The sequence below is a fragment of the Gopherus flavomarginatus genome, chromosome 6 (assembly GCF_025201925.1).
Source record: "Gopherus flavomarginatus isolate rGopFla2 chromosome 6, rGopFla2.mat.asm, whole genome shotgun sequence".
NCBI lineage: Eukaryota > Metazoa > Chordata > Testudines > Testudinidae > Gopherus > Gopherus flavomarginatus.
The window spans coordinates 86,624,434-86,643,481 of NC_066622.1; the positions used below are offsets into that span (position 1 = coordinate 86,624,434).

General features: G+C 47.4%; 1 protein-coding gene across 1 annotated transcript; it reads left to right on the plus strand.

Moving 5' to 3' along the window:
• Positions 1-16,354: 16,354 nt before the first annotated feature.
• LOC127053610 (zinc finger and SCAN domain-containing protein 20-like) lies at positions 16,355-18,124 on the plus strand. Its single transcript, XM_050958616.1, has 2 exons — positions 16,355-16,953; positions 17,584-18,124. Exons 1-2 carry the CDS (start codon positions 16,404-16,406, stop codon positions 17,673-17,675), a joined length of 642 nt encoding a protein of 213 aa, XP_050814573.1. The 5' UTR covers positions 16,355-16,403; the 3' UTR covers positions 17,676-18,124.
• Positions 18,125-19,048: the final 924 nt, after the last annotated feature.

Consider the following 19,048-nt stretch of genomic DNA (forward strand, 5'->3'; position numbering starts at 1 on the left):
GTGTATTCTTATCACTTAGCTAGTTACAGATGTATAAAAGAGAGAATCAAAAATCACTGTCTCTGTAATGGCCATAGGCAGCAGGTTATATGGGCTCGAGGTGCCCAGGCTCCAGCAATATTCAGGGCTGGGTGCCCTGCTCCAGCAATATTTGGAGCTGGGTCTCTCCCCCGGCCCTGCCTGGATCGGGCCCCGGCCCCTGCGGGCCTCTCCCCCCCCCCCAGCTGCATCCCTGCCTGGAGCTGGTCCCAGCCCCCGCCTGCCACCCCTGCCCCTGCGTGTCCCCCCCGCCGCGCCCCTCCCTGACACAAAGCAGCGCGCACTTCTCCCCTGCCTGCTCGTGCTCTCGGCAGAACTGCTGTCTGCTGCCCCAGGGTCCTAGCACCCGCCATTCACTAATGGCAAGGCAGGCTGCACTTACCCTGTGCTTCCGCCCTAGCCCTGATTCTCTCCAACGCCCCCCCTCATCCCCCCACACCCTAATCCTCTGCTCCAGCCCTGAGCCCTCATCCTCCTGCACCCTAATCCTCAGCCCCAGCTCTGAGCCCCCCTACAGCATGAACCCCTCATCCTCAGCCCCAACCCTCATCCCTCCTCACCCTGATCCTCTGCCTCAGCCCTGAGCCCTCCCACATCATGAACCCCTCATCCACAGCCCTCACCCCACACCCTAATCCTCAGCCCCAGCCAGAGCCCGCATCCCCCCACACCCTGATCCTCTGCCCCAGCTCTGAGCCCCCCCGCAGCATGAACCTATCATCCTCAGCCAGAGCCCTCATCCCCCCGCACCCTGATCCTCTGCCCCAGCTCTGAGCCCCGTCCTGCATCATGAATCCCTCACCCTCAGCCCCACAGCCTTCATTTCTGCACTCCCTCCTATCCCCAAACTCCCCCCCAGAGCATGCACCCCCACCCCTTCCTACACCCCCACCCCCAGCCCAGAGCCTGCACCCAAACTCCATCCCAAAGCCTGCACCCCTCACCCCTTCCTGCACACCACCCCCTGCCCCAGCCCAGAACCTGCACCCAAACACCCAAACTCCATCCCAAAGCCTGCACCGTGCACCCCTCCTGCACCCTCCAAACCCCTCCCAGAGCCTTAGGCAGGTGGGGCGGAGTTTGGGGGGCGGAGTTAGGGTCCTGGGCACCACCAAAATTTCTACAAACTTGCCACCCATGGTAATGGCCTTCTTTTACTGTGACAGTCTGAGGCCTGGTTCTTCAGCTAAGCAGCAAAGGCAGCCATAAGCTGGGAAGTATATGGTCACATCCTCACATTCTAAACTAATCACATTGAAATAAGGTGCTATTGGGCTGTTAGGAATACAATCCTGTCCTGATATTCCTCTCACCTCCAGAGAAAGAGAAGAGCCTAGAAGATGTAAAAGGAAACTTAGTTTAATAGCATCCTGTCTGGCAAGAACTCACTTATCAATAGATACAGCTGGAAAACGCTTATGTCTGTATAGGTGTAGTTGTGAAATCCTCACTTCCGTATTGTTTTGTATGTTTATTTGCATGGTCTCTGTCTGATTCTGTGATTGTTTCTGATATCAGCCTCAGGACTCTCTTGATAGAGTTTGTCTTCTGCCCGGCTTCTGAGCTGTCCAGGCAAGTTGCACTGAGTGCCTCAGCCTCTGTGTGCAGCGCACCAGCGGCACCTGGCTCCTCCTGGCACTGTTCACTTTTGCTGGTGCCTAAGAAGAAGGCCAAGAAGCACTCCCCAGTTCTGAGCCAGAAGGCCCGGGGTCATCTACCAAGGGATCCGGGCCTGCCTGCCAGGCTTCTCTGGAGCCAAGCAATCATGGTCATGAGCCTGCAGTCGGGGCTCCCAGCCCCCTTAAAGGTCTGTCACCAACTCCTGGGAGCGGTATGGGACCCACACCCCTGCCTGCATCGTCGTCATCTCAGGCTCCCCATTGCAGAGAGAGCATGGGTCTCCACCTGCTCCAGTAATGACCTTGGTGTCACAGGACCTGACTAAGGCTCCCCAGGAGGACAAGCACGCTGTTAAGACCCCTCAGGGTTCAGGGAACACTGCCAGTCGCCAGACAGAAAACACTGATCTTCTCCGCCACGTTGAGAATCCAGGGGCAGATCCCAGTTGCATTGTTGGTTGCCCAGGCTGACATCCAGATCCCCTTGGCACTATTTACTGGCACTAGCCACTGCACTGCTCACTCTCTCACTGATTGTCCTCCAGGTGTCGGTCCCAATCGCCGGCGCAGTGGGAACGCTCCCTGTCTCGGCACTGGTCTCACCGGTACAGTTCACCGGTCAAATATGCCTGGTCAGTGGTTGCCAGTAGCTACGACCAGTAAGCGAATGCAGACAGCAATGACTTCTCCCTGGTCACCAGAAGGTGGTTCCTCCAGTACAGAGAGCCAATTCAGCCCATCGCCCAGGTCCCAGAGTGTGCTCCCTCGTCTGCAGCACCGCAGTGGCAGCACAGCCAGTGGCCAACGCGGTGGCCGTATAGGAGTGCATGGGGGCCGTATTGGAGCGGTTGTGACGATACCCCCTTCACAGCACTTCTCAGTGGATGCATCAGAGCATTGGTCAGTAGCCCCACCAGTACTGGGCCCGGTACTGCAAGCTGGTTCCGAGGTCGGGGCAGAGGAAGCTGTGCCTACCCCTAAGACTTCTTCTTCAATGGTGGTCAAGACCCCAGCACCTCTACCAGTGGTCCAGTCTTCCTCGTCAGCCCCAGAGAAGGCGGTTGTGGAACCTTCCAGAGCTAACCCGCCGGATGACTTTAGGGATCATCAAGCCCTTCTCTGGCATGTGGTTGAGAACTTGGGGCTTGATGTGCAGGAGATGGCAGAGCTGGAGGACACCCCTCTCAATGTCCACTCCGCCTCTATGCCCTCCCGGGTCGCCTTGCCCATACATGACGGGGTCCTCAAGATAGCCAATACCCTGTAGCAAATGCCCTCCTTCATCCCTCCTACATCGAAATGGGCCAAGAAAAAATACTTTGTGCTAGCCAAAGGTTTTGAATACCTTTATACCCACCCACCCCCAGACTCGCTCATTTTGTCTGCGGTCAACAAGAAGGACAAGCAGGTTCCCACCTCCTCATCTCCCAAAAACAAGAGGCCAAAAAACTTGATTTATTTGGGAGAAAAAATTATTCAATCACCAGCCTGCAATTCCTGGTGGTGAACCAGTAGGCCCTGCTGGGCTGGTACAATTTTAATCTCTGGGACGGTCTTAAGAAGTTCCAGGAATCCCTCCCTCAGGGTCTGGCCCAATAGTTTGGCACCCTGGTGGAGGAAGGTACTGTGGCAGCCAGATGTTCTCTGCAGATGGCATGGGACATGGAGGACTCAGCGACAAGGGTTGTTGCATTGGCGGTGGTCATACAATGCAGCTCCTGGCTCCAAACAGCGGGCCTCTCCCAGGAGATGCAGGCCTCTGTCCAGGACCTCCCTTTTGATGGAGGTGGCAGGTTTGTTTTCTGATCAAACAGATACCAGGCTGCATGGCTTGAAGGACACTAGGGCTACCCTTCACTCGTTGGGCATGTACACACCTCAATCAGCCAGAAAGCCCTTCCAGCCACCACGATCCTGGCAACCCCATCAGAGATCTACAAGGAGAAGAAACGCTAGTTTTCATCATTGTTGCCCTTCTTTGTCCTGCTTGCCAGCCCCGCCTGGGCCCTCCAAACACCCAGGGGGCCAAAAGCGATCATGTGAGGGTGCATCCGAGAGCGATGCTCCAGACAGTCAACCGGAATCTACCTGCCTTTTCCTCAACTGTCTATCTCTCTACCACTTGGCTTGAGTGTGAGTTTTGTCAGACCACTGGGTCCTGGACATAGAAGCTTGGGGCTACACTCCACAATTCTTGGCCACCCCTCCTTCCTGCCCCCCTCCACTTTCCCGTCCCTCTTCAGGGACCCTTGTTATGAGCAACTCTTCATTCAGGAGGTCGAGAAGCTCCTGGGCTTGGGGGCTGTGGAGGATATTCCTCAGAATATAGAAGGAAGAGGATTCTACTCTCATTACTTCCTAATTTTGAAGGCTAAAGGGGGTCTCAGACCCATCCTGGACCTACATGGCCTCAACAAGTCTCTCAAGAAGTTGAAGATCCACATGATCTCCCTGGCCTCCATCATTCGTTTCCTGGATCCGGGGGGCTGGTACACCACTCTCAACTCAAGGACACTTACTTTCATGTCTCCATATTCCCGGGGCACAGGTGTTTCCTGCATTTCATAGTGGCTGGGTGCCTCTTCCAGTTCATGGCGCTACCTTTGGCCTGTTCTCAGCCCTCATAGTGTTCAAGAAATGCATGGCACTGGTAGTGACTTACCCGAGACATTGAGGGGTCCAGATCTTCCCATATCTCGACAACTGGCTCATCAAGGGCAGGTCTCCAGAGCAGGTGCAACAGATCTTTGATCTGGTGCAGTCCATCTGCAATGATCTGGGCTTGTTAATAAACACAGAGAGGTCCACATTAATGTCAGTTCAATGCATAGAATTTATCGGAGCGGTTCTTGACTCTACGAGGGCCAGGGCCTTCCTTCTGGAAGCACGCTTTCAGGTCATGTTGGATTTGATCACCCACATAAAGAGCCATCCTCTCACCACGGCCCACATGTGCCTGAGATTGATGGGCCACATGGCTGCATGCACGTACGTGATCAGCCATGCCCATCTGTGGCCTCTGTAGGCATGGCTGGCCTCAGTCTATATCCCCAACAGGCATGCCCTGGACCGAATGGTCACAGTACCTAGTCACATCCTGTCATCCTTGTACTAGTGGCTGGATCCCAAGTTGGTGCTATAGTGGGTTCCCTTCTTGACCCTGTCTCCATCACTCACCTTGGTCTTGGATGCATTGGACCTAGACTGAGGAGCCCACCTGGGCCACTCAACACCCAGGGCTGCTGGCTACAAAATGATCTAGCCCTTCATATCAACGTCAGGAAGCTCAGAGCGGTTTGCCTGGCCTGCCAGGTGTTCTTGCCACACCTGAAAGGCAATGTGGTGCAGATCTTGATGGACAATACAGCCGCAGTGTATTACATCAACAGACAGGGTGGCGTCAGGTTTTTGGCCATTTGTCGGGAAGCGCTCAGCCTCTGGGACCTTCCACCAGGGCTACCTATGTGGCAAAGTGGAAGCAGTTCACATGTTTGGCTATGGATCAACACATTCATGCAGAAGAGGCCCGCTGCAGGACATCCTGCATTATTTACTGCATCATAAGCTCCAGGGCCTGTCACTATCTTCTATTCAGGTACTCCTGGTGGCCATTTTGGATTTCCACTCTCTTTTTTAAGAAGGCTGTTTGGTCTTTGCATATCATATGATGTCACGGTTCCTGAAAGGTCTGAAGTCCCTTTACCCATGTATCCGGAACCCAGTCCCACCTTGGGATCTGAATCTTGTGCTGTCAAGGCTCATGGGTCCCCACTTCAAACCCTTGGCTTCCTGTTCCCTCCTGGAAGGTCTCCTTCTTGGTCACTATAACTGTAGGGTGTCCGAGATCAGGGCACTTACGTCGGAGCTGCCCTATACGGTCTTCTATAAGGACAAGGTCCAGCTGCGTCTGCATCTGGCTTTTCTGCCCAAGGTTGTCTCCCATTTCCACACTGGTCAAAACATTTACTTACCAGTCCTTTGTCCAAAGCCTTATGCGACGGATGAAGACGCAGACTGCATACCCTGGACGTCAGATGGGCACTGGCCTTCTACATTGGCAGAATGAAGCCATTTGGCAAGTCAGCGTAGTTGTTCATTGCTGTCGCTGACAGCATGAAAGGTTGCACAGTGTCAGCCCAGAGAATCTCATCTTGGATCATGGCCTGCATCTGCTACTGCTATGAGTTGGCAAAGGTGCCCCCGCTGGCGATCGACTAGGGTGCACCTGTGAGCAGCAGCCTTCCTGGCACAGGTACCAATCCGAAAGATCTGTCTGGCCTCCACTGGGTCATCTATCCACTTGTTCGCATCGCACTACACGGTGACCCAGCAGGCTAGAGACAATGATGGCTTTGGCAGAGCAGTGCTGCAAGCCGCAAGACTATAAACTCCAAGCCCACCTCTGTTTATTCTGCTTGTGAGTCACTGTAGCTGAGCGGACTCGCCCCTGCAGCACCTCCTGCTGGTGACTCCTGGGAATTAGCTCATTCCAGACCTGGAGCGCCCTCTGCAGGCCAGTGATCTGCCTGTCCTCTGGCCCCCGTGTCGCTCCCTGGACCCATTACTCTTTTACATAGGGTGCTGCCCCCCGGAAGTAACCCCTTTCTCCCTGGGAAACCCTTACACCCTCTATCCCCACCTTGCCTCAGTATATGGCTACTGCCAGTCATTGTCTAGTCCCACACCCTGGGGCAGACTGCAGTATCAGCCTACTCATCACTGGCAAGGAAGGTTTGGACCTGCTGCCTTGGCCTACCCCTGGGCTGCCCTCTGCAACCCCCAATACCTTTTAGCCCAACGCTAAGCCGCAGCCTGGGTCTTTCCAGGCTGGAGCGCCCCAGCTCCTCTGCCTTTCCCCAGCCCTGCTTCACTCAGGTACCTTGTGTCTAGCTCCCTGCAGCCAGGCCCTTCTCCCTCTACAAACAGAGAAAGACTGTTTGGGCTTCTGGCTCACAGCCTCTTATAGGGGCCAGCTGGGCCTGATTGGGACCTGGCCACAGCTGAGCCTGCTTTCCACAATCAGCCCAGCCTTCTTGCCCCAGCCACAGCCCTTTCCCAGGGCTGTTCCAAGCCCTGAAGGGCAGGAGCAGGGGGACCACCCTGCTACAGTCACCTAGAATGTAATCGACATGAGCAAGCACTTGAAGAAGAAAACACAGCTACCTACCTTTTGTAACTGTTCTTCTTTGAGATGTGTTGCTCATGTCCATTCCATTGCCCACACTCCTGTCCCTGTCGGAGTGATCGGCAAGAAGGAACTGAGAGCGCGTAGGGCCAGCGGCACCTGATATACCGCGGCATGAGCAGAGCACTCCAAAGGGCACTATGACTGACCCTATGGGTCCACTAAGGCAAAAATCTCTGATGGCCTTGCACATTGGCACGCGCCACCTAGAATGGAATGGACATTAGCAACACATCTTGAGGAACAACAGTTACGAAAGGCAGGTAAACATTTTTTCTGGAGTATTTGGACTTGTTAGCACAAAACAGGGCTACAGAATGCAGCATATCTGCTGTATAACCTGTTTACCCCTCCATGAATATAAAGTGTAACAATTTAAGAATTTAGAAATGGATCACTTGTTGCTGAAAGACACCCTTGATACTGCTACTGATACATGATACTCTTCACTCTTAGTGAAGGACTGGAAATTTAAATAATCTGTACTAATTCCCACTGTTTTGTGGTTTTCCTTTCAGTCCGTCTCTTTTCTGTCCACTCTATTCATGAATGTTACTGCTTCTGTGCTATGGGAAGCAGAAGAACTGAGTGTGTATTGTAAAAAAAAAAGTGACTAAGTTAAAAGCAATTGTGAATAAGGCAAAATTCACTTGAGTAGTAAAGCAGTCATCAAAGGGTTAATTGGGTTATTTACATTTAGGGGGTGGAACCATGCTCCCCCACTCCCAAACTTCCTATTTAGTGAGTGGAAGGCCACTCTGTGTTATGTAATTGAATAAAGTAGCAAGCACATTCCCAGTCTAAGTACTGTTGACTATGTTTCTTGTGTATAGAGCACCCTCTTTACAAAACTTGACAAAACAGGCTTCTCAAAACCAGGCAAGTTTCCAGGAAGGTTTATAAAAATCATGGTGTAAAAATAATGCACGGAGAAGAGTGAGTGTGATCCTGAATGTAACCACTGATAATTTACTTTTGTTATACCTTAGGGTGCCAGTTCAGCAACGTGCTTAATCACAAGGTTAATTTAAAGACCATGCTAAATCTTACTGATTTCAATGGGACTTAGAGACATGTTTAAGTGCTTTGCTAAATCAGAGCTTAGTTAAACCTCAGAAATGTCTCCCTTGTAAGGAAAGTAAATACCAATGAACTGATTTTACAGACAGACACAGATGTTAAGCAATTTGCAGAGTTCACAGGGAGTCATTTGCAGAGCATGACATAGAACCTGGGAGTCCTGGTCCACTGTACTTGCTGTAATCAACGAAAGCACATTTCTCCCCCACAGAAGAATGTACTTCAATGGATGAATATACACCTCTACCCCGATATAACGCAACCCGATATAACACAAATTCAGATATAAAGTGGTAAAGCAGTGCTCCGGGGGGCAGAGCTGTGCACTCCAGTGGATCAAAGCAAGTTCGATATAATGCAGTTTCACCTATAACATGGTAAGATTTTTTTGGCTCCCGAGGACAGCGTTATATCTGGGTAGAGGTGTATTACAGTATCAAGTAACTGTAGCCACATTTTGTATTTGCACCTTACTCCTCCTTCAGTGATCGATATACACAAGGCATTTTATCTCCATAATATTATACTCACCAAACCATTATTTTAAAATGCATGAACCCTCAAGCTTTGGAAAGGGGAGTCTTTTGAATGGAAATAGCTATTGTCAGACCTACAAGACTGTATTGTGATAATGGTGCTGAGAATATGTAGCTCAGTGTTCCTCCAAAAAAATCTTGATCTGTGGAAGGTGATTAAGAGATCAAACTAGGTCTCACTTGGTTTAGAATTTTCCTGTTATGCTGTAATAAATAACTCATTAGTCAGAAAATAGCTTTATTTTTCAAACTTTCCTCTATTCTATTCTTATCTTTTTCATTGTTCTACTTAATTCTCCTCCTTTGTTAGTTGCCAACCCCCACTGTTCATTTTTTCTTCCTTTTTCCCCCAAGCTGTATCTCTTAGGGCTTGTCTACACATGTTGGACATTTTGTTCCTGGCAAGCTGGGGTATAAACTAGGCTAACCTGTTGTTGTCATAACATTTCTTCCCAGATCTGGACCTTAGCGTCCAAAATATGGGTGTTAGCATGAAAACCTCCAAGCTTAGTTACCAGCTTGGACCTGGGAATTGCTGCCACCAGCCAGGAATTATACAGTGCCTAGCTCACTGTGGTCTCCCCAAAACCTTCCCAGGGGACCCCAAGACCCAGATTCCTTGAGTCTCACCACAAAGGGAAATAACCCACTTCCATTCTCCCTCTTCCCCTCCAGGTGTTCCCTCCCTGGGTTCCTGGAGAGATATACAGATTCAAGCTCCGTGAATCTAAACAAAGGGATTCCACCCTCCCTGCTTTAAGTCCTTGAAACACAAGTACCGAGAGATCTAACCTCTCTCCCCCCTCACCCAGAGGGTATACAAAGGCAGGCTTAGTAAATCTAACACAAAGAGATTTTTCCCTCTGACTTGTTCCTCCCACCAATCCCCTGGTGAGCTGCAGACTCAATTCCCTGGAGTCCCCACTAAAGAAAAACTCCAACAGGTCTTAAAAAGAAAGCTTTATATAAAAAAGAAAGAAAAAGACATTAAAAATAGTCTCTGTATTAAGGTGACAATATACAGGGTCAATTGCTTAAAAGAAAAATGAATAAACAGCCTTATCCAAAAAGAATACACTCCAGCAACTACACACATGTAAATACAAAAAAAATATATAAACCTATTGTCTTACTATCCTTGTACTTACAACTTGGAAACAGAAGATTAGAAAACCTGGAGATGGAAAAATCACTCTCAGAGCCAAGAGGGCACAGACCCAAGACAAAGAACAACAAACTCACACCCAAAACTTCCCTCCACCCAGATTTGAAAAAGTCTTGTTTCTTGATTGGTCCTCTGGTCAGGTGTTTCAGGTTACTGTTTGTTAACCCTTTTATAGGTGAAAGAGACATTTACCCTTAGCTATCTGTTTATGACACGCCCCCCAAATTGCAGACAGTAGGGAACCTCACTGGCGGCGATTTCTTCCTAGAACTTTAAAATAAACAGATTAATACAATACATGCACCTTTACATATACCAGTAAATATATAACTAACAGGCTTTTACATTTTAAGAACACTTTTTAACTACTGGATTCTGGGAAACTTTCACGAGAGAGTGCATCAGCTACTTTGTTAGAAGCTCCTGAAATGTGTTGAACTTCAAAATCAAAATCTTGGAGAGCTAAACTCCAACGAAGAAGTTTCTTGTTGTTCCCCTTGGCAGTATGAAGCCACTTTAGTGCAGCATGGTCAGTTTGTAGCTGGAACCGCCGTCCCCAAACACATGGGCATAGCTTTTCCAGGGCGTACACAATGGCATAGCATTCCTTTTCACTGACTGACCAGTGACTTTCCCTCTCAGACAGTTTCTTGCTGAGAAACACGACAGGATGGAAGTTGTGATCCGTTGCTTCCTGCATGAGAACTGCTCCTATACCACGCTTAGATGCATGCGTGGTTACTAGGAATGGCTTGTCAAAGTCCGGGGCCCTGAGCACAGGGTCAGACATGAGCGTCGCCTTAAGTTGGGTAAAGGCCTTTTAACACTCATCAGTCCACTTAACTGCATTTGGCTGGGTGTTTTTGGTCAGGTAGGGCTTGTCTACACATGTTGGACATTTTGTTCCTGGCAAGCTGGGGTATAAACTAGGCTAACCTGTTGTACACTAAGGGCACATCTTCACTAGCTATGTTAAAGTTCTGCCGTGGCTGCGCTTTAACATGGCTTGTATAGTTGTGGCATAGCACTGGGGGAGAGGTCTCCCAGCGCTCTAAAAAAACATGCCCTAAAAGTTCTCTAGTGTGCTTTGATCTGCTCCAGTTTCAAAGGGGGTAGACCAAAGTGCGCACTAGAGAAATTTTAGTGTATGGCAGCAGATTCCACACAGACACTTAGGGCTTGTCTACACTGGCACTTCACAGCGCTGCAACTTTCTCACTCATGGGTATGAAAAAACACACCCTTGAGCGCAGCAAGTTTCAGCGCTGTAAAGCGCCAGTGTAGACAGGGCACCAGCGCTGGTAGCTGCACCCCCCGTGGAGGTGGGGTTTTTAGAGCGCTGGGAGAGCTCCCTCCCAGCACTGCACTGTGACCACACAAGCCATGTTAAAGCACCACCGTGGCAGCACTTTAGCATTGCCAGTGTAGACTAGCCCTTAGTGTACAGCAGGCTAATGTGGTTTACACCGCAGCTTGCTGCGAACTACGTGGTCATGTCGATAAGCCCTATTTCTTGCTTTCCTGTCTCTCACTCAAACATTCCTTCATTTTGTACTCTCCCTGTCCCTATGGAAGAATAACTGACTTAGTTTTACAATAAGAGGGATTTATATATTACACAAAACAATCTATTTTTCTTATTTTCCTGTGGAAGGAGGTAGATCTGATCCGCAGAAGAATAATCTGTGGAAATCAAACTACTATTGTATGGAATTATTCAGATTTTTTGCCCACCTCTAATTTTGTGTTCAAAAATTCTGTAGCACTGCTAACTTCATAACAAGCCTTTTTAAACGCCTTTCACTGTTAGCATTTAGGCTTTAACTTGGGCACTTTGTGTCAACTAATGAAGGAAATCTACATTTTGGGGATTGATTTAAAAATTACAGTACATGGAGATGGAGAATCATGACTTCCACAGAGCTAAGGTCCATAAAATTATATGCTACCACATCATTTACTAGCTGAGTCATAATAATCTTTGATGGAATACACTTATTTCCATTATGACTGACAAGGTGAAAAAGAAAGGTATTCGCCCAATACTAAAAAGACCAGAGTCACTTAGACAACACAGTGTAGAAGACATTCCATAAATGTTTTCCTAAATATAATGTGATGTGTTTATATACACATTTGCACAAAAAGAGTGGATTTTCAAGGTCATAGCAGGAGACTGAAAATATTTTCCTCTAACAGAAAGCTTTATACTAAATTTGTTGGCTATTCACAGTAAGTGCACAAGGACATTTAATATTATAAACAACAGAGAAGACCCTTCTGTTATTGCCTTCTCTCCGCTATGTTTGTACAGCAGGATACTAATGTGCATTATTTTATCCCAAGTTAAAAAATACATTTTTATCAGTGAAGACATAGCCACAGTCAAGGTAGAAGGATGTTCTGATATAGAAAGAACTAAAATTGCTGTGTCCAAGGCCTACCAGGAAACTCTGTGGGCCACAGAGTCATTAAAAAGACATAAGGGACTTTTGCCCCATTTACATGTTTCTCTTGTTCTTTGCATTTTTTCTGGTATTCACCTTCACTCTGTCCTCTTTACCATAATCTTTGATTAAAAAGGTACAAGAGTCCTATAAATATATACAGACGCTAACATCTTCCCTTTGGTCCTGTCTTTTTCCCTCAGAAAAATGGTGGAAGCCCATTTTGGTCTTGCCTCTCCCCCTTGGTTCCATGGGGAATGCATGCTGTAGAATCTCTTGGCCATGCACCTGAATGCTCTGCCACTGGCTATTAAACTAGGTTGAAGAAGTGTATTCTGAGCAGTGGAAAAATACAGACTATTTCACAATGAAACACTTTGATCCGAAGTATAATAACACAATGCTTACATTTCTAGTAGGTCTCATTACAAGGAAAGCATTTGGCTAACACTTCGTTTTCTTCCCCGAAGGAGCATACTGTATTGAAGTTGAAAATATTCAGTCGTTATGAAGGGATAACACATGTATATGCACATTTTCCTCAAAGTAGGTAACATCATTAATTCAAATAATTTTTATTTAACTAAGTAAATAGGAGCAGACAGAATAATCTTTTACCGCTCCAGTAGAAAGAGATTGAATGTTCCAACAATCCCAGTGAGGAGAATTCCTGGGACATGAGAGGAGTCCAGAATACTGAATAGCAAACATGGGGCAGCAGCTCATTCTCACTGAATCCCTATTTCATGTGTTCTCAACCTCAGGGAAGGGATTATGAAAATATCCAGGACCCTACCTTTCTTTATGGCTAGATGGGGGAAGGATCTCAAAATGTTTTTCTGTTGTGGCATGGGATCAAGGTACAGAAAAGTTGAGAACCACGGGTCTATCCCATAATCAGCATATAAATTCTATACTGATCTTCTCCTACTCTTTACAGTAAAATTGCACAGTATCGACTAAATTAGATTTTAAACTCTGTGGGACAGCAACAGTGTCTACTTGTATGTTTGTCCAGGACAATAGGGCCCTGTGATGGGGTGTACAAACTCCACACATGGATAGGGAAGGGTTAATCAGCTGCAGTGAGTTCTCTCAGCCCTGCCCCACTTCACCTGCAAGAGCTGTCACATTTGGAGGAGGCAGTTAAAAAGGGAAAGACAGCTCTCTTATTATAATACTTGGAGATATACCTATCTCCTAGAACAGGAAAGGACCTTGAAATGTCATCAAGACCAGTCCCCTGCCTTCACTAGCAGGACCTAGTACTGATTTTTGCTCCAGATCCCTAAGTGGCCCCCTCAAAGATTGAACTCACAACCCTGGGTTTAGCAAGCCAATGCTCAAACCACTGAGCTATCCCTCCCTCTTGAGAGGTAACTGGGAGGGAAAACAGATTTCTTGTTCCCTGAAGGAAGGCTGGGCTAAGAGTAGGTGTTGGAGCCAACCAAAGACTGCTACATGCCAGTGCCTTCTTGAGGGCAGGTAGGCCTGTTGTAGGACTATTGTGTTTCTTTTTGACCTGGAGTATTGTGTTTTCTGTTCTGCCTGGGACCCTCTTATGGTCTGAATGGAACTACTGCAGTCAATGTGCCTCCCCTGAAAAAAAGGACCACTCCCAATAAACCTCTGTTGGTTTGCCCCCTACCAGAGTCCATGCAGTGCAATGATTTGTCAAGCCTTAAGGCAGCCCAATCTCAGGTCCTGACACAGGTCTAGGAATGGAACAGCAAGAGAGAAACATTAATTGAAAATGTAGGTTTGAATAAATCACTCTCCCCAAGTAGTTTTATTGCAAGAGGTCTGGGTCTAATCCAGACTGGTGCCAGTTTAGCAACAGTCCCTAGCTGCATCCTGTCCCACCGAGTTTTAGAAGTAATAAATCAAGAAGACCAACATCTGTATCACCCCAGGATTGCCTTTGGTGGCTTCTTCTCAATACCGTTATTTAAGGTTGTGAGTCTATAAAGGCTTATCTGTAAGTAATTAGCACTCAGCAGGTAATGCCTTCCTCTCTGAACCCTGGCAGAGAATTAAAGTCAGCACAGTGGGACTTCCTCCTAGGAGCACCACTGAGATGGAACCATTGGGCTTTTGAATCTCCTCCAAGGATCAGATGGGATCATTGGGATGTTACTGTGATGCAAATAATAAATGGGACAGTAATGGTCCCAAACTACATTATCACGTTGGATGATTATTGTAAGAGTATTTTTTTTCAGATGTAGGCTAGAGATCGACTTCAGTGGGATTTGCATATAAGGATCAAGTGCAGAATATGCAGCAGATTCCTAGCATGGATAAAACCTCTATGGATCTGAAGTCAGAATGTGCCCTTAGCTATCAGAAATCAGTAACAGAATTGCATATATGGCCTAAATTAACACATGATGAGCAATATGTCCAAAATTTTCTGTGAAAATCTGAATCACAGTCTGCAAAGAGAGAGCGAAATGATAAGCAACTGCATTGTGTCATACTTCTATTTTTATATAAAGAACTCTGTGAACCAGTTCAGGCTGGTTTGGAGGGGGCAGTTAAAAAGAGAGAGACGGCTCTTGAGAGAAGAGTGGGAGGCTCCCTGAAGGAAGGCAGGGCTATATGAGAAATCTGTACTGATTTAACTAAGTTCATTTTAAAACTTAGAGTGTGTCTACATGAGGAAGTTACACCAATGTAAGTTGAGATGTGATTTTTAAAGTGGTGCAAAAAACTGTGTGGACACACTTATTTCCACTTAAGAGTGGCTTATTTGGGTGTAGCTCTTTTTTGTTTGTTTTTTTTGTTTTGTTTTATTTTTAACCTTTTGTTAGATTTGAAACCTAAAAAATAAACAAATACATATATAATAATGAAAAACAGGAAATTTGAAAATTACACTCTGGTTAAATAAAACAGAACTGCATTCCTAAATGTGTTTTCTGTTGCATTTAAGGTCATCCCATTTCCCCTACAAGTCGATGCACTGAACAATGGTTAAGTGGTTTTCTACTTCTTTTATTCTCTGTAATTTGAAGTTTAACTGCTGCCAGATTGGATGAACATACCACTGAATCTGTTCAGTTATTTTTATCAAACAAACCACGAGTGCTCTGCAGCAGGTAAAGATCAGAAACAGCAGGTGGGGTAATTCTGTTTTTTGTCTAGAGAGAAAAAGACAGGGGTAGTGCCCAAGATTTCAAAAGTGACTCACGATTTTTGGGTGCCTCCATTTTGGAGTTTTTTACTAGACACCTTAACAATGCTTGATTTGTGAAAGAGTGGGTGTTCAGCATATACAGCAAAGCACTTTTCAGAACAGAAATTGGGAAGAAAGAGGACTGGCCAAAGCGGTTACATAAACATGGATAGGGGCTCCTGTCATCTTTCAAAAAAGCATGCTGAACTGGCTACAACCTAAGATACTCGCAGGACAAAACACCTTTAACTGATCAAGTTACAAACTGAGTTTAGCTATATGCTGTGCAGTTACAAGCCATATTTAGAGTCAGCTGTCACAGTAAGTGCTTACAAACATAGTTATAAAAGTTGTCGTTTAGAAAGGCCATAAGTCATTCTTACGAGGCATTTCTTTATAGTAAAGTAATTGATTTTGAACAAATGCAGTGTTTTGGGGAATCCTGTGGAAAAATGCCATTGCATTTTGTTGTCTATAATGAGAACAAGTTAACACAGAGTAAATGGTATTTAATAGCCAGGGAATGCATTTGTGCATCCTCAGTTGTTACATTTTAGTTATGTGCAATGTATTATAAATAACTGTCCTTTTAATATTACTGTCTGGTACGTGACTCACTTCAAGATTCGTGTGCTTATCAGTCTTCAAATGCTCTCCAGTTTAGCCCTCCAGTCAATGGCAAACTATCTCACAGGAATCAATGCTACTAACAACAAATGTTAATTTTCCTCTTGTCTTGCAAAGGTTACTCCACCCACAGTGAAAGGAAGAACAGCTGGTGGACTAAGGCCTTGGCTACACTTGAGAGTTACAGCACAATAAAGCCACCCACAGTGCTGTAACTCACTCCCCATCCACACTGGCAAGGCATGTACAGTACTGTATCTCTACGGCTACAGCAGTGCTTGTACTCCACCTCCCTGAGAGGAATAAAGGGTATTGCACTGCTGCTGCTTTGCTGCGGTGCCAGTGTGGCTGCCCAATGCGCTCTGATTGGCCTCCAGAAGTATTCGGCAGTATCCCACAATGCCTGTTCTAGCCACTCTGCTCATCAGTTCGAACTCTGCTGCCCTGGCCTCAGGTGACCAACTGTTAGACCCACCCTTTATGTTCCCCGGGAATTTTAAAAATCCCCTTCTTGTTTGCTCAGCCAGATGTGGAGTGCTATCAGTGAATCTTTCCAGGTGACCATGCCTCCATGCGCCAAACGAGCCCTAGCATGGAGCAATGGCGAGTTGCTGGACCTCATCAGTGTTTGGGGGGAGGAAGCTGTCCAGTCCCAGCTGCACTCCAGCTGTAGGAATTACAATTCCTTTGGTCAGCTATTAAGGGCCATGATGAAAACGGGACATGACCAGAACGCACTGCAGTGCAGGATTAAAGTGAAGGAGCTGTGGAATGCCTACCACAAAGCCCACGAGGCAAACTTCTGCTCCGGTGCTGCCCCCACAACCTGCCATTTCTACAAAGAGCTGGACGCGATACTTGGGGGTGACCCCACCTCCACTCCGAGCACCACCATGGACACTTCAGAGCAGGGGGAGGAGGAGGAGGAGGAAGGTGGGAGTGAGGGTGTTAGGGTGGGGGGAGACACCCCAGAATCCCTGAAGGCATGCAGCCAGGAGCTCTTCTCAAGCCAGGAGGAAGGTAGCCAGTCACAGCGGCTGGTACTTGGTGGAGGACAAACAGAAGAGCATGTTCCCAGTAAGTGGCTTTTAGTTTTGGGAAGGAAATTTTTTGGGAGAGGAGGGTTAGGGCTGCATGCATTCCTAGATGCAGAATAGTGCATTGATGTGGTCTATCACATCGCAGTAATTGGCCTCAGTAATCTCTTCTAAGTCTCATCCAGAACGTGGACAATGCGCTTGCACAAGTTTATTGGGAGAGCCACCGTGTTCCTTGTCCCAGTCAGGCTAATGTGTCTGCACCACTGTGCCGCGAAGGTCGGGGGGACCATTGCTGCATACAGGCAAGTTGCATATAGGCCAGTGCGGAAGCCGCATTGCAGTAGAAGACCCTCTCTTGCTTCACCCTCAGCAGTGAGATATCTTCCAGGATAAACTCCTGTGGAAAATGTTGGGACAGTGTTCAGTGTAGGTGCCCCCTGCAGCTCTCCCCAAGGCACAGAAACCCAGAGGAGAGTACAGCCCGGAAACAATCAGTCCCCCTTACTCACCATTTTGGGGCTCCTGTGGGTTATGTGCTCTCTCTTTGGGACAGGAAAATTATGCTATTGTGTAGACTGTGTGTGTCCTCCTTAAGTGCGTGGGAATCATTACTCTGTCTGGTATAAACAATGCTGCCTCTGTTAAGTCTTGCATTTTGCTTTTACAGATGCAACCTTGAAATCTCAGCTGTCATGTTATCACTGGCTGAGAGACTGCAAAAACTCCGGAAGAGACCGCAAAAAAGCAAAGAAGACATGATGCACAAAGTGATGCATCAATATCTCTTACAGAGAATCACAAAACACAGGAGTGAAGGGAGAGTGAAAGCAGGATCTGCAAGGAAAAAGCAGTGCACTGGAAGCAAAGCACGGAACAGCTGATAAGCATCCTGGAGCACCAAATGGACTTTATCCAGGCGCTCGTAGCCATACAGGTGGAGCACTACCATGTCTGCCCCCCCTGCAGCCCTTGTCCCAAAACTCTTTCCCTTGTGCCTCTATGTCACCTCCAACCCACTTTCCCCAACATCCGAGTACTTACTGCCACCAGCTGCCTCCAACACCTGTATCTTCACCAACCAACCCTGAGAACTACAACCCTTACCCTCTGCACTCCATCCTCATCGCCATGCAGTATAGCCATCCTGAAGTGCAGCACTCATTGCACAGCACTCCAGACAGGACATATGCAAATCTGTGATTGAACCGTTTCCCACCCCACTCCCTTGCCCTTTCTGATTCCCAAACAGTTGTGTTTCTTTCAATAAATGAATTTTCTTTTCAATAAATGGATTTTTTGGCTTTGAAAACATTCTTTATTATTGCATAAAGTAAAAGATACCCTAGCCCAGGAAAGAAACAGGCACTGCAAATCAGCTTAGCAAACACAGATTCCTACCAACGTTGTAACCACTGTACTTCACTCTCGTGCAGGGCACTAGACATTACTGCTTGTTTTCAGCCTCAAATTGCTTCCTCAAGGCATCCCTGATCCTTACAGCCCCGTGCCAGGCCCCTCTAATAGCCCTGCTCTCTGGCTGTGCAAATTCAGCTCCAGGTGTTGAACATCGGAGGTCCATGCCTGACTGAATCTTTCACCCTTCTCTTCACAAATATTATAGAGGGTACAGCACGTGGATATAACCACAGGGCTGCTGTTTTCGGCCAAGTCCAGCTTTCCATACAGAGATCACCAGTGGCCATTTAAACGGCCAAAAGCACACTCAACAGTCATTTGGCACCGGCTCAGCCTGTAGTTGAACCGTTCCTTGCTGCTGTCAAGGCTCCCTGTGTAGAGTTTCATGAGCCACAGCTTTAACGGGTAAGCGGGGTCTCCAAGGATCACAATGGGCATTTCAATGTCCCCTACTGTGATCTTCTGCTCTGGGAAAGAAGTCCCAGCCTGCAGCTTCCTGAACAGGCCAGTGTTCCAAAAGATGCATGCATCATGCACCTTTCCGGGCCAACCTGCGTTAATGTCAATGAAATGCCCACGGTGATCCACAAACACCTGGAGAACCATAGAGAAATACCCCTTCTGATTAACATACTCGGATGCTAGGTGGGGTGGTGCCAGAATAGGAATGTGTCCCTTCTATCGCCCCTCCACAGTTAGGGAAACCCATTTGTGCA